This window comes from Platichthys flesus, chromosome 3, assembly GCF_949316205.1.
Source record: "Platichthys flesus chromosome 3, fPlaFle2.1, whole genome shotgun sequence".
NCBI classification, from domain to species: Eukaryota; Metazoa; Chordata; class Actinopteri; order Pleuronectiformes; family Pleuronectidae; genus Platichthys; species Platichthys flesus.
Window position 1 is genome coordinate 26,952,763 of NC_084947.1, and position 22,975 is coordinate 26,975,737.

The 22,975-nt window shown below is 40.7% G+C and overlaps 1 protein-coding gene across 1 annotated transcript; it reads left to right on the forward strand.

The window, feature by feature from the left end:
* Positions 1-10,601: 10,601 nt before the first annotated feature.
* Positions 10,602-21,295, forward strand: lhx2b (LIM homeobox 2b). Its single transcript, XM_062381806.1, has 5 exons — positions 10,602-11,638; positions 12,919-13,121; positions 13,794-14,164; positions 16,954-17,159; positions 20,596-21,295. Exons 1-5 carry the CDS (start codon positions 11,306-11,308, stop codon positions 20,884-20,886), a joined length of 1,404 nt encoding a protein of 467 aa, XP_062237790.1. The 5' UTR covers positions 10,602-11,305; the 3' UTR covers positions 20,887-21,295.
* Positions 21,296-22,975: the final 1,680 nt, after the last annotated feature.

The following is a 22,975-nucleotide window of genomic DNA, read 5'->3' on the forward strand; positions in this document are numbered from 1 at the left end:
GTGTGCGTGTGTGTGTCACTAGGGTTGTGAAGGGGAGTGCAGGTGGTACTTGGATGGAAATAAAGGTTGAAATCCTTGACTGTGAAAACTGTCATAGCGGGGGACATGTGCAGAGCCTGTTTGCCTAATAACCTGGGTCTTGTAAAAAATATGAATGTGGAGTCCCCTGGAGCATATAATTTAACACCCCTATGCCAGGGGAGATGAGTGAGAATTGAAGCGAGTACACCTTGACAAAGGCTATTCTCATGGTTTCACACCAGCAGATCAGTACCATGCAGGGTGCTGCTGCCGAAGCTAAGGGTGACACAGCAACCAGCCCATATGAATCATAGCTGCACAAGAAAGTCACATTGATGCAAGATCGCTCAATTTATACACCCCTTACGCTCATCCTAAAGACACATGTTATAGAGTCACACGAAACATGCTATAGAGTCACACACTTCCATGGCACGTGTATGTTTTAACAGTTTCCCCAAATTTTGCTAAAAGAGCACAGTCTAGTGAAAGTTGTAGTCCTCATTGTATCCATATCAACTTGTGACAGGAAATAAGAAGATAAACATAAGTTTGCAAATGCTTTGGTAAGTAAAACAACTTCAGGAGACATTTGAAGCTTGAATTTTGATCACAATTTATTTATTTACAAGTGATTTTAATTAGCAAATTTTAAATTTTTTCATGCAAATTTACATGACAAGTCTTAATTTAGTAACTGATTAAGGAATAGGCCTATATCAATAAAATATTTAAACAACATGATGATGTTTTTCTTTTTTCTGACGCTCCAGTACCCTGGCTTCATCTCATTGACCACAGATGTGCATTGGAGACTCTAAATTGACTGTAGGTGTGAATAGATTGTCTCTGTACGTTGGCCCTAGAATAAGCTGGTGATCTGTCCACGATGGACTTCAGCTCTCTCCTAATGACAGCTGGGATTGGCTGCAGCAGCCCCCCCATCCCCCCATGACCCTCAAACGATGAGCTGTGAATGCAGTGAAAGGACATATTTCACATCACCAAAATATCAGATCTTGCAGCACATTACACCCTGTAGAGACCCAGTTATGAACTTTGTACACCTGCCATCTACCCCAACTATAGTCCCCAAAAAAAATTAAAAATGTTCTCCTGGTATTTGTATGCGTCTGATTCTAGAAAACATATTTACACTCTCAAAGGAAGGAAGATTTCCCCATTCTTTCATCTACTCACATTTTGGGATACCAACTGCTTAGCTGAATACATGAAAGCATTATAGTTTTCAATATTGTTAAAAATTAGTTTGAGTTCTGTGCGACAAAGTTTGGCTTCAAGCAGAGCAGGTGGTTAGAGATTGACCCACACTTTCACTCAGGGCTTACCGTACCAGAAACTGTTCAGGACTTTAAGCCTGTTTATGTTACTTGACTCATCTCAACCTGACTCTACTGCTTCTGATACCAGATCATGGGTAGACGCACTATGCTCAGCTTGTCTCATAGGCCTACATTACACTTGGTAGTGTTGGGTCTCACCAGATACTTTTATGTGCCAGTCAGATACTTGGCCGCTTGCTGGACTAGCCTGTAGATATTATTTCTGATTCCTGCTGCCTGTGGACACACAGCGCTGCGGCAGTTTAGTTGACATACACAACTTTTAGTGCCTGTGAATAGATTTTTTTTTCATTTATATTTTATATAGAATTTGACCCCTAGATCCCATTCAACTCTACACACTGGTCCTTTGATAAATAAAGCACTTCCGGAAAGTCAGCCTCTGTAAGTAATCCTGCTAAACAGCCTGCCATGTGTGAACAGACGTGTGTCCACTGTCTCTCTATGCAGTTTAAGAACTCTGAGCATTAACAATAATATCTCTTTTAAAGGGACATTTCACACGAAAATTAAAATTCATTAATTATCTTCTCACCACTAAGCCGATGGAGGGATGGAAGAAGTGTCCTTTGGAGTTTCAGGGGTAAACATTGTAGCTGCCAAATCAAATACAATTGAAGTAACTGCGTCTAGCCACGTTCACGTTTGTGTGCACACACCGCACAACCTCCGGAGGAGGATAACACCGGACATTTAGACTAAAAACATGATGTAAATGACTTTGAATGTCGGGCATAAGGACACTTGGATGACACCACAGGAGGAGTTTGCAGCATTTTATCTTTTTTTCCTGTTGTTTTTTGTGTGTAAAGAAACCCAAATGTAAAGCACAAAATAGGCAATGATTACATGCAAGGAAAAGTTGACACTATACTGCAGCACCTGCAGACTGACTTTAAAATTACCCAACACACTTTTTATATGTCAATAATACCCTGCTTTTATCTGATATCATTTCGATGATGTTAGTTTGACTATTTGTGATAATTTTTTTTCTGTCAACATGCACTCAGTGAGTCTGCAGCACTGTGGACATTGTTGAAAAGCACACACAGGCAGTGCTTTAGAGCAGTTTGACCCATTCTCATTCATAGGGCCCACTGGGCACACAGCTCTTGACTGGCTCAAACTCAAGTCATTCACTGGGTTCAGTCATGGGGTTTTGAAGGACTTTTGCTGCTGGGATGGAATGAGAAACAAGAGCGCTGCTTTCTTTTGTCTCCTTTTTCTCGTTCGTTGTACCAGCGCCGGCTCTGTCCTGCATCTGCGATGGGGATTAGGCCGACGGGACGAAGGTAGCATTGTTTCCCGGGAGGGGCTTTACTGTAAGGTTCGCCACCAGTTCTCTCTCCCCACTTAATGTACCGCTTCACTCAAAAGCGGCTAAATCTTTGTTAACAGGGAAACTATGAACTCACAGGGAGTTAATCAGAGTCAGTGCAAGGCTGACTATTTGCATGTGAATTGGCTGTGGCTGTATACCAGGCCTCTTTATGTCATTCACTCCACAGTGCCTCAGGCTTCTGTCCTCTGAGACAGCCACACTGCCATAGGTGCATGTCGGAGAGAAATATCTGTAGGTGCATATATATATACTAGAAACAAATCTACCATTAATGCAGACAGAATAAAAGGGAAGTGATTTCAATTAACGGTCTGCATCAAGGATTTTTTTTAATTTTGTAGAGCTTAAAGTGAGTTTGAGCAGCCAGGAGTTTGTAAATCTGGAATCTTTTAAAGATTGTTTCAAAATCTGCTTTCACATGAATTTTATTCCTAAAACTGTTGCAGCCTCCCTTGGCTGCAGTTAGCTTGAAGCGTAATTATTTCACAAAGGTAGATTCAAATATTTCATAGTGATCTCATGACTTTCTCCAAATCAAAGAAAATCAAGAAGGAGCTGTATTAATAAGCAGTGGACCTTCCTTAAATTGAAACTTCCTTCTTGTTTTTCAATATGGCATGGTTTGGAAAGGGGAGGAGAGAGGATGTTAAAGGAGAGAGTAAATCTGATGTGGAAATGTAGACTTAGTAGGATTTATCCATTTGAGAAAAGACCTTTTCACTTGTTTTGTTGGTTTATCCCCTAAACCCCGTCTCACCCCCCTGCCTAAAAGCTTTTGACATCTTCATCTTGTTCACAGTAGGCAGGCTTTGTTTGCTCTGCTTGAAAAAGCGGATGGGGCTCGGCCCTCCCCTCTCCGTGGCACAAGTGTAGGACTTTGCCATGGCAAAGGGGGGATTTCTCTTTCCTCCTGCCCCCTCCTCTTCCACATAACTACAATATGGTCATTGTCTGCCAGTGAATAATGTGGCCACTCGGGCAGCATGGACTGCTCCTCGGGCTTTGACTGTGAACCAGCTCTTTTCTTCAGTGTGAAAGGACTCTAATCCATGTAAATATAAGACTCCGAGTACAGCTTGTCCACAGTGGGGAGAGTGATAGAGAGGAATGGAGGGGAGGGTCAGCAATTTAACCTTTGACCCAACAAATAAGAAGCATGTAAGTTTTAGAATTGCTCTCCAAAGAGGGGCTCCTGTGGCAGAATGAGCTTCTTTTGTAATCCTCGCAGTCTGGGGCTGATTGACGGGCTGGGGTGGGAGCACGGTGGGTGCTGCACAAAACCAGGAGAAAAACAAAACCACAACTCTGCCATGAGAAAGGAGACAAACAGATGATGCTAATTATTGATTATCGCCATACAAGAAACAACTGTTGTCAGGGAACAACCTTGTGATCTTTTCCGCTTTAGCAAACCTTTTTTTTATAAGAATTAACAGACTACATGCTTATTTAATACGAAAGTCTCTTGTTCTTAGTCTCTGACACATTGTGAGGAATAAAGTTCAGCACCTCCCTCACTCTAATTCCTCGAAATACTATTAAAAGTCCTAAACTCTGATATACAGAGTGTATGTGAGGTGTGTCAGAATCCATTGAAGCTCCCCCACTGAGACTCCCCCACTGACTTGAACTCAACTTTGCGTTACATATTTGAACAGGCCTGAACTATATACAGTGCTAGGGTAATGGTTAGCCCTAACTGTTGCAAATTATGCATTAGGTAAATGCATAATTTTCTCTAATTTTATCTATCTATCTATCTATCTATCTATCTATCTATCTATCTATCTATCTATCTATCTATCTATCTATCTATCTATCTATCTATCTATCTATCTATCTATCTATCTATCTATCTATATATCTATCCATCTATCTATCTATTTATAAATAGATCTATCTATCTAATTATAAATAACAGAATATATTTTTTTGCATGAATAAAAGATATGTTATGATTCTTGCCATTAATAATTGACTAATTTGGCCATTGACCAGCTAATGTGTGAATTGAGAGCTTTACATTTTTTTAAAGATATTTATTAGTTGATGTATGGTAATGAAGGTAAACATGAGACTGAAAAGTCTCTTAATTAGAAAATCTAAATTCCCAGACCTATGGGGTCTTTTTCCACCCGTTTTACAGGGATTTGTCCAAAACCCCTTAAAACATCCATCATTTGCAAATAATCTTTAACATTTTATCATCCAGACAACATCTCTAACGGTTTGTAGTCAGGAAAATATTGAGAACATCTATACAAAGAATAATTTCCAACAGTTTATCTCGATGCCAAATCTGGAACAACATGCCTTTTTCAGTTTCTTCAAACACCATGCCAGTGTGAACGCATGCTGCCTCAGTGTAAGGAACAACTCCAGGAGTATGCTCTGCTGAAAAGAAGCATCTCATAGCTTGGGTTCTTCGCTGCTTCCCTCCTACATTCAATGCTCTCTCCTCCTGTCAATAATGTGACTACTGGTAATTTTGGGATATGTCATTACGAGGCATTCCTGTTGGGTCTTCCTCTGCATCACTGTCTACTGTGTATTTTTGGATCATTTCAGTCACTGGTGCATTCTCCACCGTGCACGTGCGACTGGTGTGAGTAAAACATACGTCAATCAAACAGCAAAGTTTTAAAAAGCTTCACCTCTAATGCTTCCATCCCTAACATTTCCTCCCTCCACCGGAAGCTGAAAAGGTTTCTGTGCTGCCTTCTATTAGAGGTCTCATTCTCAGATGAGACACAACAGCATCCTTACAACACAAGAACCATATTTAATTTGTGTTTATGTTGAATCCAGATAGTAAAAGAAATGTTACAGTTTATATCTTAGCCCTAACTAACTATATTTCTTAGCTTGTTCTTCATCATCTGTGTAGAAAAAACAAGAAAAAGGTGGTTGACCGTTGGGTGGAAATCAAGTGGCTATCTCTTTCACTTCCCTTCATCCATCTTCCCTTTCTCTTCAACCTCAGCCGAATTACTTTCTTATAAGAGTGGACATGCAAACAAGCAAAGGAACAGATCTAGATACGATTTGCTTGATTATTGTAGAGATTGTTGCTTGTTTCCCCGACCAGAAAGAAATGAGTACTCAGAACCTCCTGTCAGTGGTTGTATGTGTATACTAAGCAAAGAGTGACTCTCTACTGAAACTAAAACAATTGCAGAATTCCTAAAATGTGAAAGTGTTCATCAAGAACAATAACTAAAAACTGTTGCTCTCTAAGTCAAATTATAATGTTCCCTTATATTTTGGGGAAATTCTCTATTAGAGAAAAAAAAACATTTGAAGCATTAAAGGGTTTGAGGAAAAAAGACAAGGTGTGTTTATTTAAACATCAGTATTATTTTCAAACGTTAATATTTATCTAGAAGTTTTTTATTACAGTAATAATATTGTTTAAATGTTTTTAAATGGGGGGTGCATGTGATGTGTGTCCACTCTGCGCGGATGAGACTGGCACGTCAGAGGCTCAGCTGTGGAGCTGTGTGGTGCGCTTCGTGTTAATGCTCACGTGTGACTATATCTTACATTAAGAGTAGGTGTACACGCGCGGCTTGGATGGTGCACGCACCTCCAGTGATTATGTGATCCGTTTCCTCCTTTTTCCTGTGTTTTTAGTCTCCTTTGCTTTGTTCCCTTTCTTAATTACAGCCGAGCTCTCCTCAGAGAGCGTGTAGCCCGCTCCCCACTTCCACAGCAGCATCCCATTAGAGCCACGCACACCCCACCCCCTACCTTTCTGCTGAAAACAATTAATAAAAACGGGGAGAGATCAAAAAGATGCCAGGAGCCTGACGAGGTTGATGTTTTTCCGAGAAATGCAGATTTGTGTTATTGATGGCTGCTCCGTTTGGAAATCATTACGGGACAAGGAGTAATCAGTGGAGCTGCATCAGCATCTTAGTCCTCGACAAGCAGTAACACCCCCCTGACACACACACACAGACAAAAAGACACACGCGCGCGCGCACACACACATGCACGGACATACGCCTATCAACAAAGTGTTTAAGTTAGTTTATTAGTTCCATGGTGCTTGTTAGGATTAGTGAACTCTAAACATGTTGTTGCATTTAGCCAATTAAACAGCAGCTTTCCAGTAGCCTGAGCCCGGTATCAGGTCATATTTTACATTCAGTGGATCTGTCAGTAAAGGCGGACATGAGCACAGAGCAGAACCCACCATCTAAGACAACCTAATTAGTCTCACTTTTACTGTGATCAAACTGTTATTCGTCACTCCTGTTCACCTTCATAGAAGTTTCAGAATAAACATTCTAACGGTTAAAACTGAAATTTATTATCAAACGTTAGTATTTGAGACGTTGAGAGGAGATGTTGACTTTCTCATTTGAAGGAGGAGTGACTGATATGGAAGAAACATCTAATTATCACATTTACCATTAAGGACAATTACATCTGGCCTTTATGCATCTTTTTAAATGTGTTGTTCTCATCAACCTGATGTGAGGTTTCTCTCCTCAATAAAGGAAAACACCCTATCTCATGGTATACATTTGATGAGCTGATTTATAGTCTCATTACATGTGACTGTTTTAGGCCACAACACAAAATAAAATCACCTGCTAGTTCCTCAGCAGTATAGTACTCATGTCAGTGTGCACGGGGCTTTGAAACATAATCTTCCGGATACAAAACTAATTCTGTTATTTTAATGATGTTTTTTGTTCAGCCTTTGCTTGGGTGCAGGGATGTGACACCATAGAGTAGCAACTCAGGGTACTTCCAAACTCTTGGTTACAGCCCTGATTATGATTTCACTCCATATATACACTGTTGAGATATAGTCACATTTTGTATTTTACGAACAGAAATATTAGTGGCACCAATGCTAAATTACACATCCCATTAATGTACAAATAAAGATAAAAAACTATGAAATGTCTCATTAATTGCTCACAAAGTCATTCAGGAGAAATAACTGTGAAAGATACATAGTTACCAGTATCTGAGACAAAGTCTCTGGCTGTGAGTTGATTTTCATTAGTTTACACATATATAAGAGATGCAAATTATATGTATGTATAAAAATGTGATGGAGAGCTACAGAAAACCTCTGGGGGCTCAGAGGGGCTTGCACTCTCCAATGCAACTGCCAGTTTATATAATTAAAATAAAGAACAAAAGAAACCTACACACTGGCATATATATTTCACTACACAAATATGTAAATAAAATCAATTAATATTTGTAAGGCAAAGCATTACGAAGATAACCCTCCTATTACATTTGCAGAATAAAATACTGATACTTTAATAAAAAAAATTGCAAATAGTTTCAACTAAATCCCTTGAAATTTTGGGAGAAATTAAATAAAGTATATTCCTGAAATAAGAGGAGACACACACAGTAAAAGTCCTTGCTCCTAATTTCATCATTAGCATTTGTTTTAAAGTGATCTAGGCACTCGTTAGTGAAATACTCCAGAGTGAAACCTGACAGATCAGTTGTTTCATCTAAACAGAGGAGGATACGTTTAACCTTTGCATTTAGAGTTACCCAACTTTTAGGCTGGAGATCTTAATGAGGTGGACAAATGACAACATGGTCAGTGGCAACACACTGATGGAAGTGATGTGTCCACAGCAGAGAATGTGCTTCCATGACAACACACTGATAAGTGTTGGAGATAGTTTGCCTCTTTTGTCCCATCGCTTCATCTCCCTGTACTGCTGCTGCCCCTCCGTCAAAACATGAGAAGTGTGTGTGTGTGAGAGATAGAGCGAGAGCAAGACAGACAGAGAGAGAGAGAGAGAGAGAGAGAAAGAGAGAGAGAGAGAGAGAGAGAGAGAGAGAGAGAGAGAGAGAGAGAGAGAGGGGGGGGGGCAAGACGTGTTGGGCAACTGTGATTAATTCAGTTTTACCTTTTTAAATAAATGTACTATAGATTTATTAAATATTGGGCTTTTTTAACCATCACCGTTCTGCCTTAACGCGCTTGACTCTGGTGGTAATTATCATATTGTGACTTCTCTCCTGCTCTGCGGTGAACGCTGAGCTCAGTCCACAGCTCGCCTCACATTTGCATGATTCCTCCTTAAATTCTGTGTTAGCGCGTTTTCTTCATTCTGACCAATGACTCGGACCAAACCAGAGAAACGAGCTAGTGTTTTGATACAAATAGATACAAACTGATGTGTTTTCCTTAATCTTACATTACCGCCTAATATCATATTTCATACACGCCCGCAGACATGCCCGCTGTCGCTATGTTTAATGTATAAACCCAACCGTATAGCAGCTAGAAAGCTCAAATGATAAATATGTATGTATTCAATTAAGGGTATTACAGAGAGGTGATTTGCATAATGATTTAGGAGCTTAACATCATATTTGTGCAATACAATTTCACAATAGCCTAAACGCGGACCGTTATGAGTGGAGGGGGTGGACAGGTATTTTTGAAGGGAGGAAAATAAATAGATAAGGAATGAGAAATATCAAGGAAAGTGGAAAATTTCAAATCTGATATTGTTTAAGCGCATAAATATGCAGAGACAATCTTATAATCTTATAATTTGAAAAAACACATACAATTAAGTGGTTGAATGGCCGCATGGGTTTCTTTTTGTTTTAATCACTTGACTAACTGAACTGACTTCAGTTTGACAAACAAAAAAAGCCTGAGCGGTGATGTGATAGCATGTAATTTTCTCCCACACCGCTGTAACCACCGTCTTTTGTGGAAGATCAAACCTCTCCTCCGGTCCTCAAACGCGTCCTCTGATGACGAAGTCCGCTTTCCCCTCCCAATTAAGAGCAGAGAGCTAATTAGAATGAGCGGATCCGGGATCAGCTCAGCTTCCCTCCGCAGCTCCCGCTGCTGAGGCAGACTGCGTCCTCTGTCTGAGCTGCAAATAAAAGAGTCAGGCTGTTGGCCTACAAATGACATCAGAGCGGTTCACAGTCTAAGGCTCTTCCAAGGAAATAAACATGAAAAAAATACAAATGATGGAGAAAGCTGAAATATAGAGATAACTCCTGTAGCCTAGAGGATATTTTACTCAAGTTTGAGATACTGTGCAAAAAACACACTTTCCACTTTTGATAAAGTTCTCTATTCATTTCGAAGCTCAATTCAGTTTGGTTCCTGGATAGTGTCACGTTTTTTCCCCTTCTATTTGGTTTTAAATGAATATCTCTGTGGAGGGGAGGCTGGCACTCCGCTTGTGATATTTAATACATTTTAATTTTTTTGAAAAATAAAACCATTTCAGGTGCACTCTTGAGAGGCAGCTTCACTTCTATACAACATTAGGGCAAATGTTAAATCTCACGTCAAAGTTGTAAAAATATTTAGTAAATCAAACATTTTATTCTTGATAATTGATGTTTTCATGGTGGGTTTTATATGTTTCGATCAAATCAAACAGAACCAAGATGATTATTAATAACTTAATTAATAGCGGTGTGATTGTCCTTTCTTTATGTTATTGACTACTCTCTTAAGGGGACTTGGTGCACTTTCGCCCACTCCTGCAGGATATGTGGGCAGCAGCAGTGTGGGTGCTGTGTGGAACCCTCTCCCTGCGTCACTGGAGTAAAAGTCCCAGCAGACCGCGCACCAGAGGAGACTGGCACCATCCCCGGCTTCCCCTCCTCTCCTTTCTGCGGTAAACGGACCTTTCAAACTGCGGCTCAGGCCGGACAGATGAGGATGACTGGAGGACGGTGGCCGATGGACCGCGCGTAACGGTGGCAGAGAGAAGCTGCCGCTTTTCCAGACCGGTTGGTAAAAGTATAACCAGACGATTCGGTGACGGCGGAACAGCCAATGGACATAAATGGTGTGTCGTGACGCAACAGGGCCCCGTTGATAAGGAGCGGAGAGTCCAACCGGGACTTGAGAAGGAGGGACGGCGGTTTTGGGGGCCAGCAAACACTCGCCTATCATCAGTCAAAGTAAAGGCAACTCCTCCTCCTCTGCTGTCACGGACGTGTATGCGGCCTCCCTGACATAAGACAAAACATTCATGTAGCAGACTACTGTCAAGGAAAAGCGCTTCTCCCGGACGAGCGGCCGGATTTTATAAAGCAAAGGCTGTGTGTTTTTCCCTTTTTCTCTGCAAAGCTAAAGTAGTTTGAGCGGCATTCATCAGCATCTACTTGGACCGTTGAACCCGGAGGAGGGAGCCAGACTTGTCAGCTTTTTTTGGAAATATCCTTTTTGTTGTTGCATTAAAGAGCCGCTGTCCAGCTCTGACCGTGCCACTTTTAAAGAGTTACTTTATTGTCTTGCAAGAAGACAAGGAAGAGAGACATTGCCATCGACTGTCGACATCCTGAAATATTACTCCCGGCGAGGAGCAGTCATCGGTGCAGAGAGCCATGCAGCAGTAGCTTCCATAGTTGGTATGTTTATTCCACGTGAATGGAAAAGAAAATATAGAGAGAGCAGGTGCTAACGAACAATACAATCACAGCTGAGAGAAAACAGATCCCAGTAAGAGAAGCGGCATCTGTGCGGTTATTTATGAATTAATCATAGCTTATTAATAATGAGAGCCGCACAGATTCGGATGACGGTTACCATTGGCAGATGAGACGTAGTGGGGAGAACACGTGTCCAATTTTTCCCTCATATTTTTTCCTGCCTGATCTGGATTTCTCACTTGTCACGGCGAGAGAGGAAAAGCTGAAAAAAAGCCAGATTTCTGAGTGGCAGTGTGTGCGCAGGGTTTTGCCTCTGATGGACATCCTAGCTTGCAGATCCGAAGAGAACAGTTATAACATCCTCCCCTCTTCGGCGACGATGCTTTTCCATGGCCTCCCTGGAGGCGACGTGCACGGTGTGGTGGAAGAAATGGACCGGAGAGGAAAGAGCGAGTCAGCAGCCATCAGCTCAGCCATCGATATGGGGGAATCAGAGACGGTAGGAGAGATTTCACTTGGCCCTCTCAGCTTGTTAGCGCAGGCAGCATGGCAGCCTGGAACATGTGACAGTGGCTGCGCTCAGAGCAGCGCCGAGAGCTTAGTTTCAGCTCTGAACGCGTTTGCTCCCAACCACACCGAAAAAGTCTCCAAAAGAATTGTCCCAGTTTGTTATTTAGTGGCTTCAAACCGCCGCTGGTAGACCCACTTCCCCTAAAAGGCCCGCACTCTGTGACTTCTTCAGCCACTGTTTCATCCAAAACTTATTCAGGACCATGTAAATCTGCAATGAACGGAGCCACAACCTGAACAAGCTGCGGGTTTACCCAAGAAATAAAAAAGCATTGCAATTGACCTTAAAATCCAGAATTAGTTAAATTGGTCAAAACATTTGACTTGATGAGAAATGTCAAAGATGAGCAACGCAGCGCTTTAAAAAAAAAAAAGCCCCACTGAATATTCTCTAAACGAAAAATAAAGTGACTCGGATGCATTTATTTATCCTCATCATTCCAATAGAAGAAGCTTTACAATCTTTCATAATTTAACAAAATTAAAGTCAATTATTAGATGGGTAGATATTTTATAAAACCGTGGAAATAAAAGAAGAGACGATGGGACACAGGAAGTCTTCATTTTAATTCGGCTTCAAAATCTATTTTGTATTAGTAAGGAGGCCTCTGAATGAATGAATGGAAGTCACATCTCAAACCCTTATTTATAAATGTACCTTTCATTATTATTGTAAATGAACGGAACCGACCCCTATGATGTTGTTAAATGTAAAAATATTTCTATAATCTCATCCCACACTTTTAATTGTTCTTATATGTTATATGTTAAAAAATGCTTCTGCTTGTGATTGGCACTATCATATATATTATAAAAAATACATGAAGTACCTGATATCATTTATCGTCTTGACACTGTAATTGTTATTATTCATATAGTGGAGTGCGTTGTTTAACCATGTATTCTCCTTTACTAACTAAAATATGTCAAATCAGTCACTGTGGTCGGTCCAGTTTGCACAAGGGTTTTATTTGATCTTTTAATTTGTATTAATGTGCTGTATGTCATTTGCGTTGCTCAAACGAAAATGTGTCTTTGTAATATTTCTGCAGTCTCCTAAAATGATATCCACTGATGTAAACACATCCCACTATTTTAAACTTGATTTAATGTCCACCTCTCAGGATGAGATTCAGAGTTAGTTTTTCATTTAATCTTATTCCTCTTCGTGTCCTGACGCCGTGTCCTCTCTCCCCCTCTGACCTGCAGTCCATGCCGTGCATGAACAGCGAGCGCGTGGCTCTGTGCGCGGGCTGCGGCAGGAAGATCGCGGACCGCTACTACCTGCTTGCTGTGGACAAACAGTGGCACATGCGCTGCCTCAAGTGCTGCGAGTGCAAACTCAACCTGGAGTCCGAGCTCACCTGCTTCAGCAAGGACGGCAGCATCTACTGCAAGGAGGACTACTATAGGTAGGAGGGAGGCAGAATAGGGGGGGACCTCCACCCATTCACGGGCTATCCACAAGTGTGCAGGACCAACCTGTGTTTTTGATTATTATGTGACAATTTGCAGTTATATCTATAAATATGTCCGTCTTCAGTGATAGAATATTTAATGAACCCCTTCACTGATTTATACATGGTGTCCTCTGCAGAGCTTCTGTCCTGCCGCTGCGGGCTTGTAGAGGGTCATGTTGTTATTTACAGCTGCTGACAGCTGATATTTTGTTCCTGGTATATTTATGCCTTCTGTGTTTCTCACAGCACGACACTGTATAGGAAGTGATGTGTGGAAAATAAAGAAACACGCTGCTGGTGGGGTTTAAACTTCCTAAAATCAAAACCATCAAAACAATAAGCTACTATAGGTTTTACAGATACACACCCTCCTCTTCATCACTCAGTTAGGGGCAGCAGCTTTTGGGAAGGATGGCACTTTGAATAAATAATGATTGTCGAATTAGAAACGTGAAAAGATCCAAATTAAGGTTTACTTTAAAGCACATTTCATGACACTGTAAAACGGCCCCAGTAGCAATCAGGGGAAGTTGGCGCACAGTTTTGCGCTTTAGAGGTTGAGCGCGCCACAGGCCCTTCGGGCTCCGTGCGCAGCCGCTGATGACGTGTCTGTGTTGTCCGCAGAAGATTTTCGGTGCAGAGGTGCGCTCGGTGCCACCTGGGGATCTCAGCCTCGGAGATGGTGATGCGGGCCCGGGACTTGGTCTACCACCTCAACTGCTTCACGTGCACCACGTGTAGCAAGATGCTCAGCACCGGGGACCACTTTGGCATGAAGGACAGTCTCGTGTACTGTCGGCTGCACTTTGAGACTCTCATCCAGGGAGAATATCAGACACATTTTAACCACGCGGACGTTGTCCCGCACAAAGGCCTCGGCCCGGCCAACACGCTCGGACTATCCTACTTCAACGGCGTGGGGACAGTGCAGAAAGGCCGGCCCAGGAAGAGGAAGAGTCCCGGGCCCGGCACCGAGCTGGCTGCTTATAACGCAGGTAAGAAGGAGGCTTCTATAAACACGTTCAAAAGCACCCATGCTCTCATATTATTCAGGATACTGTTGTTTTATAATTGTGGACGCATTAAAAAACTAAAACAAACAAACAACAAAAAATAACAATAGTGTTATAATACATATACTTTTTTTCAATTTAATTCGATCCAGATTTACCTGAAGAACAATGGATTCAGATCTAAATCGTGGCGAAGCAAAAGTTGAAAATGAAGAAAATTCCTGTCTGACCAAACCTCCACAGTTTATAATGAAGAGTCACACACACACAGAGACTGATTAACACTGACATGCGCCATTAAACAGAACTAATCTATGGGGGCTTTTATTGTATACAGCTCTCAGTCATAACAGCACAACTTCTTCATAGAAAACTTTATCCCTGCTTGCGCTTCAGTACTTGGTAATATTTATAAAGGGAGCCGATAATAACTAAGAACAGTAAAGAACACGTTTTAAAGCCATTCCAGGCCTTTACACATTTTAACATAGACTATAATATATTGTGCTTAATATAACATTTGTATTTATAATATTATGTTTTAATTTTGGTTGTGGGTTAGCTGAATTTTTAACAAATTATTTTATTTTGATGTTGTTATTTCTACTGCAAGCTCTGTAAAATAAACACATATAGTCAGTGGTTGAGTTTATTGGAGATTATTTAAAATAAATGTCAGATAATGTGGATTTAACTCTTCATTTAGCTTCATAGAGAGGATTATTTCGTTGAGCTCAATGAGCTGGAGCCCTTTAAACATGCAGTTACAGAAACTTGCATCTAGTGAAGATTTGTCTGAATGATAATCTCAGAAAATAATTACTTCCAATAGTTGGTGGTTTTTCTTCATGTTTCTCTTGAGTTTTTTTGGGGGAGATTTTCTGTGTTCCCTTTGGGGGATAAAAAATAAAAGTTGTTTGATGTTCTGGCTTTTGCTTTCACCCTTTTCCACTTGTCAGGCTTCATAGACATCTACAGACCCTAACACCCCACTCTGCCCCAGCCCCCACCACACACACTCACAACCACACACACACACACACACTGCCGGAGCCTTTTTGCATTGAGACTGGGCCAAACTGAGTGTGCAGCAGAGGGATCAACGTGATTTGACGAGTTATTCACTGGAAGAGAGAGCAGGGGATACAAGAACTTTAGCACAGCAGCAGCTTTATCTGCCCCCATTTTTTAATGCTTGACTTTTTTTAATTACGTTTCCAATTATTCACATAAGAAAATAAGTGGATCATAAAGAAAACCTTGTGTCAGATTCTCAGAAGAGTCCGGGAACAATAACAAACGTATTTAGTTTCTTGTGGTGGTGTGTTTTGTGTTGGATTTTATTTCTCTTTTTAACACTTCAGTGTTTTTAGTTTTAACAGCTGCAACAAGTGAAATATGTACAGATCCACTTGTTTACAACGTAAACAAGCTTCTGTCCTTTTTATTTTCCTCCTGGATCAGGTATTGTTTCTTTAAAAGAAAAAGCATCACTTTATTTTATAATTCCTAAACTTCATTTATTTCTTTTTAATGGGAAAGCCATGGTCCCAGTGGATCTCTTCTTAAAACAAGTCAAACGATTTCACCTAGTGATGGATTTTTTTAATAAGAAAATACAGATTATTATGAAATATAAACGCCAGATTTCATCATGAGAATAAGAAAGAAGTGAACTTTCAGTGTAAGAAAAGAACTCCTTGTTTTCTTTCTTTGTATTCACTTAAAAAAAAACTTGTGTGAAGAAAATCACTCGAAGCAACGAAGAGCAGAGAAAAGTAGCAGTGCGCCATCTTCTGATAACAGTTAGTCACAACATGAGAGCTGCACCTGAACAGTGAGATGAGAACACGTGGAAGCCCAGAGCAGCTCTGTGTTGTTACCACTGAGAATCCCTTCGCGTTCTGCATGAGGACGATGAGCAGGACACAGGCTGCTTTTTGTTAAAACACTGCAGCATATGCTTGGGCCAGAAAGCAGGATTTGTTTCTGCTTGGTGTGTATGGGCTAATTAAGTGAAGTGTTATTCTGATGCTTTCCACTCACTTCGTAGTCAGCATTTGCAGCGTTCTGATATTGAACTGTTATGCATGCAGCAACACTTTGAATGTTGCCAAGAAATTTGCAGGCTGGGACAAATACATGTGTGTTGTTGCTGAGTGTGTGTATCAGGCTTATAGCCAGGCTAGCATTTCCTCTCAGGAGACATGTAGGCAGGGGATGGACACACAGACCTGGGGTACAGGAGGGTGGTTTGCAGCTGGAGGAATCAGATGTCAGCTCACAGATCAGATGGATTTTATGAACGTAAAGAAGGAAAATGATCTTGATTGAAGTCAAAGCATTTTTTTAAACTTGTGGAAAAGGATGGCAGTAGTAAAATGTTAACATGGATATATATGAAAAATAGTTTAATGCAATGAATTACCGTCTGAAGGACCTTACAACTTCTTCTGTCTTTATACTGTATCACTTTCTTTTCTTCGTGTTGAGTCTTTCACACTAATGTTCACTGATGTCAGGCGACATCAAAGACATGGACTTATGTGGGGTTGTTTTAAAGGTTTCGCGAGATCATCATTTTCTTTAATATATAAAAAATGAGTAAATTCAATTGTTAAATTATCATAATCATTGACTGAATACTCTAATGATTGGTGTCATGAGAACTGCAGGGGCTACTAAGTGTCAGATGCAAAGGAGCAGTCACAAGTCTAACAAACTGAAGAAATCCAACTGATGATCCTCTGTTTTTCCCTGTTGGCCTGCAGCGCTGAGCTGTAACGAGAATGATGGCGAGTCCATGGACCGGGACTCCCAGTACAGCTCCAGTCAGAAGACCAAGCGTATGCGAACATCCTTCAAGCACCACCAGCTGAGGACCATGAAGTCCTATTTCGCCATCAACCACAACCCTGACGCCAAGGACCTCAAGCAGCTCGCCCAGAAGACCGGCCTCACCAAGCGGGTCCTCCAGGTAACATAGCATAGCAGCCTTTCACTTCAGAGGAGAGCCCGCTCTCCTTTACTCCTGGGGGAGGGGGGGACAATGCCAGCAGGGGTGAAAGAATTTTTCCTGCTTCCAATGCAAATCAGCTCATTTCCAAGCATGAAATATATGAAGCGAGTTTTTTCCTGAAGAAGCCAAATCAGCTGCTTTATTTTAAGATATTGCTGTAAAATTCCTCGAAAAATCTCCAGGAAGCTGCAAGCAAGCTGAACGAAACAGACACACATTTCCTCGTTTGGTTTTCAAAATTGAAGAATTAATTGAAGGAGCCCTGCATTGAAAAGAATGGTTACCGCTAGGAAAAACAAACTATTGGAATGCAAAATTACTTGGAAATGAAAGCTGGACATTTAAAAAGACTAATCAATTTCAGTAAATTATGTAATGTTATGTCGAGGACAGAGGGACGGAAAACAAAAAGCTCTGTATTACACACTTGGGAAGACAAAGCACAACAGAATGTTTGATTTCCACAAAAGACGACAGCAAACTATCAGGGGGACTAAGAAGAAAAAAAATGAGACAAAAAGGTTTCTGAATAAAAAAAAATTCTGAGAGGGAAAAAAAACTCTGCTCCGCTGCTTTAATTAACGCTCACAGAAAACAAAGCAGTTGTTTTGCTTTAATGCGCTGGACTTTTCATGCCTATTATTCCAGCTGAAGCGCTTCTCTCTCTCCCTGTTTCCCATGGCTCTATCATGATTCCATCGCTAACACAATCCAAAACTTGACTCATCACAGGCCGCTGCCTCAGTCACTGCGCTTCTAATATACTAATCCTTATTACTGGAAAAGAGAGAAGTGAGGAACAATTGTGTGGATAGAAAGAAATATTAATTCACATAAGTCGTGCAGTAGCATCAGGGACACTGAGGTTCAAGATGCTGATTCCAAAATTAAAGTGCAGAACCTTTTCTGAATAGGTCTTCTGTAAAATGAGGATTAATATTCTATTGCTAATGTGAGAGTAATGACTGCCATCATAGCTTTGTTCACTCTGTATAAATCCACTATTTTTTTAATCCCAGTGTATAAACGAAAGATAGGGAGCTATGGCTCTCTCTTTAAAAAAAAGTGAGAATAACAAGTAAAGATTCTTCTAACTTTTGTACAAAATAAAAATAAAACCCTGGCCTGTTGTATTTAAGTGTTCTTTCATTCTTGAATCTAGTCTGAACATCTTAAAGCAGAAACGCAGAGATGTGCACTGGTGTGTGCTCTTAACTAAGAGCAAAGGAGGGAGGGGAGGTGGTGATACAGATAATGAGGTCTGCTTGGGGTTCTGCAAACATCTTAATATTTCAATGACCTTGTCTGTACTTTTATTTTTTGCGTATTATAGCCCTTTTGTTCCCAAAAATAATAACAAAATACACAGTTTTTCATACCAGCATATTTTTTATCTCACGCCCTTTTCAGCACCCCGACATTGTCTCTTATTCGATAGTCTTGTCATCTGCCTCAGCAAAGACCCTCCACTGTGCGTCTCTGTAGGAGACAAGTGAGAAAGCTCTGTTTTGTAAAAGTCTCTCTGAGCTCAGCTCTCAGTATTGAATCTCTGTGGTTTTCAGTTTCACTGATGTGATTCTGTTTGTACTTGGAGATATAGCAGCCGTATTGTCTTTCCAACAGTATTAAATTATTGCTGACGCAAACTGAACATTTCCGGTTTCAAATTAAAAGGCCGTCACTTGTATGCCGGCGGGGCGCTTTGTTATGAAGTTGTAGGAAATCATCACTAAGTTAGTGGAGCTTAATTAGCGGCTTAAGTAAACAACTTTACCATGCTGTGGAGTGAAAAAACAACACTGTTCATGTTCGTTAACAGCAAAGCTAGGCAAGCTACAGCCCTGATGAGAGAATAACCTTGTTCACCAGCAAGTGGCTAACTGATTCTATCTGCCGTTGGGTATTGAGCAGGTATAGTGAGAACAGCTGCCTGCCATCATTGAAAATGCCTGATGAGAGCAGGAAGACCATGGCTAAACAGTAAAGTTAGTGTCCAGAAAAAAAAAACATTGGGATAAAACACAGAAATGTTTCAAAAAGCTGTAAGCAGCTGCAGATTTGTGTAGAATTTTCCTGAGGATCCTTTTATATAACACAGAGATGCATGAGCCATTGTTCTTATAAAATTATAGATCCGTGCAGCAATAAGGTTAAAGAGAACCAACGTTGACTGCAGATAGAACCTTGAAAACAAAGAAGTGATCTTGTGCGTTGGATCTGCGTCATGGTCGACTCCACCCAGGCCTCATCCTCATGAAGTTCTGAGGCTCTGTAACAGTATTGCATTACTTCTGTCTTTGCTGCTGACAGAAGCAGCAAACCTGCTAAAGGTCATTATCCAGGAAACATAAAGGTGCGTCTTATTTAGGCTTTTGAACAGAAAGCCGATACTGTCATTTTTCTGAGGAGGGCAATCTGACCTATGTTTACCTAACAGCCAGCGCAGACCGCAGAGTCTGACTTTTCCGAATGTCTCTTCCCAGCTGACCGGCAGCCATTAGTCACCCTTGATTTTAAAAAGAGATTAAAATGACTTTACGGAGAATATAGGAAGTATTTGATCAGAGTGCACATCATGACATCTATTATTTTTGTCACCTCTATTTTTGTTGTGTGGTGATACAGGGGTGAGGGTGCACAAGTCTGCTCTACTACCTGCTGCAAAGGCCGCTAATTGTAAACAAAGACATGGTTTTCTGTGTGTTCATCGTGACACATTCAATTTCTCTGAGCAACTTTTTTACCATAATGAAAATGGCCAAAAATCAATGGTGACCTGGAGGGGAGAGAATCTAATGGTATGATGTAAAAATGGGTATGACATATTTTTTACTGTAGCTGAGATGAAGAGAGTAAGCAGAGGGTGGTGGAATCTGTGATTCTATTTTTAAATGGTAAATTTAACAAATATTATACAAAAAAACTAACATTTAGTTTCACCGACTTCTATCCAGCCATGTGGATATAAATTCAGGTTTGTGGTTGAAAGTTACCAATTAAAATAATATTATTAAAGATAATATTATGATTAATATGAACAATTATAATAATAATAATTATAATTTTTATTATTATTATCAAACTTCAAAAAAATAAAATTCTACACAATATCTAATTTTAATCAAAGGCTGTGAGTAAGATGAGCACTAAATGATTATACTAGTTGTTAGTGAGAAAGGGGTTCAATATAATTTAAGAATAGTGTAATAATTCCAGCCGAATGCTTTGATAGGACTCATTGCATTTTATTTTCTTGAGTTACAGAAATAACACAGAAATAAGCTGTATGTCAGTAAGTAAGTAAGTGTAGTAGCAAGGACCATTAAACATCCTTTTGTGGATCAGTCCCTCTGAAGTAACAACACTAATTTTATTTCCTATTCTATTCCATCAGGTCTGGTTCCAAAATGCTCGGGCTAAATTCAGGAGGAACCTGCTGCGGCAGGAAAGTGGGGGGGTGGACAAGGCATCTGACGGCTCCACGCTGCAGGGTGGGACACCGTCGGGCCCAGTCTCTGACATCTCAAATGCCTCCATGAGCCCCTCCAGCACCCCCACTACCCTGACAGACTTGACCAACCCTACCATGCCCACCGTCACCTCCGTGCTCACCTCAGTGCCGGGCGGCATGGATGGCCACGAATGCCGGAGCCCATCACAGACCACCCTGACCAGCCTCTTCTGATGGACAGAGCCTTTCACCACAGCCTCACCCCTCCCTACTGCCCCTCACCTCTGCTCCTGCCGGATGGATATAAAACTGAGCACTGTCGACTCCTTCAAACTTTATACGGATTAGAAAAGAGAAGGTAATGGGAAAAAAAAGATTTAATTTTGCTCTGAGCCCATTAGAGACTATTTGCATAGTGAGGCAGGCAAGCCTTACAAATGGAACAGTTGTTGTTATTTTGATGTTGTTGTCAAGAACTGAGACTTAATTTGCATTTTTCAATGTTTACAGAAAGAGACTGCGGGGAAAAAAACTGCTTAATTTTGGGAAATTTATTTTTTCCAGCACAGTATTTATGTTGTTGTACAAGAGTCACTGTTAGAAGGATTGTAAAAAAAATCTTTTTTTGATAATCTGAGATTAAACACAGGTTACAATATCCTCTGACTGCCATGAGCCTTCAGTCCATTCTGTCTGCACTGCTGTACTCACAAGCCAACCTGGAGCACACTGATCAAATGATTTGAATGAGAGTATGACCATACCCTAAAGAATATGTGTTTGTGTGTGTGTGTGTGTGTGTGTGTGTGTGTGTGTGTGTGTGTGTGTGTGTCATGGTTAGGTCATTGTGACTGGGTGTAAATGTGTATTGTACATGCAGTGAAAAGCATTCCACAGTGCACGTGTTCCATTTAAAGGGTTAAGCCTGGTGAGAGTTAGGGTAAACTAATTATTCTCCTGTACAGCGCAGAAACAGCTGTCGTGTCTTTCAGCTTTTTCACACAATCCTCTTCCTCACTCTGGATTGTGTGATTCTGTTTGAACAGAAGCCTCAAATTGCTGTACATGAGAAAAACATCTTTTAACACCAGATATCTTTTTTAGTTCAAGGCACTGTTCGCTGCCACACACAAATGAGTTCTAAAAATTCTACCAAGATGGGGTTTCAGATATTTTTTTTAATTTAGATATAACGGTCAACACCCAACATTGTATCAGACTTAAGGGTGTTAAATGAACCATGCGGTTTAGACACCTCTGGATCTGACTTTGTCCGCTTGTAGGATATTTAGATTACACACAATGAAGAAATACTTCACAAGCACCGAGTAAAGTCTCTCCGTTTTTCACAGGATTTCTTTTTTTTGGCGTTTCACACCACTGTTGAATCTACTCAATTTAGCTGTAGGGTAACCCAGCAATAATCCAGTAAATGAAACAATCCTGCCTCAGCTTGAATCCGAACATATCACTTGAATGTAAAAAGTTTATGTTGGTACCCTGTTCACAGAAAATTCCAACTTAAATCAGTGATTTCTTTTGAGTGGGAAATATGAGAAAAAACGTCAATAGACCATTCCACTGCCATTAAGATCAAGTGTGGATATTGGTGAAAATATGTAGAAATGTCTCACATTAATGGCAGATACTTTTTTCAATAACTTATTTTTGTGTCAGGTACAATAATTCATACTGTGATTTGGAGGAGAGCTGCTGATGAGGCACACTGACTGTGATGCTCATTGAGCTCCTCTTGCTGTGCTGTTCTCTTGTACACATCTCTGCGGTCATCAGTTCTGTAAGAAATATAACCAAAACCAAACCTTTAAGTTCAACTGCTTGTCATAGACAGATGCGTCTGATAGTGTTTTCTATAACAAACAAGGCCATAGGTTTCGTTGTGATTATGGCGGAGCATGGTGGAAGTCAGGTGACGCAGTGTAAAGCGTTAAGTCAGCATTAGAGAGATTGAGATGCATGCAGTTGACAAAACACAGGACTCATGCAGGACACTGCTGTTCTTTTTCTTTTAACAACTTAGGTTCCATTTCTTGTTCCGTATTGCTCAAACAGTGGGGACGTAACACAACTCAAACCAAGTTTATAACGTGTGACATCTTGTGGTGAAGTTTCATGTTACAGCTGAATACCCCTCACCTCACCATACCCTTCCAAATATGAAAGAGAACCAATGGTAGCCTTCAGAAGGTGTTTAGCTTGTCCAGTTTGTACAACTGTGAAAATCATGGCAGTTCCCGTGGAGAGGACCCTCTCCCGATGTAAATATAAAGTATTTCAATATAAATAGCCTATTCTAGGGTAA

Coding starts and splice junctions, on each gene's coding strand:
- lhx2b (XM_062381806.1), top strand. CDS start 11,306: ATGAGACGTAGTGGGGAGAACACGTGTCCAATTTTTCCCTCATATTTT. Junction 14,165..16,953: donor GCTGGCTGCTTATAACGCAG/GTAAGAAGGAGG, acceptor GTTGGCCTGCAG/CGCTGAGCTGTAACGAGAAT. Junction 17,160..20,595: donor TCACCAAGCGGGTCCTCCAG/GTAACATAGCAT, acceptor CTATTCCATCAG/GTCTGGTTCCAAAATGCTCG.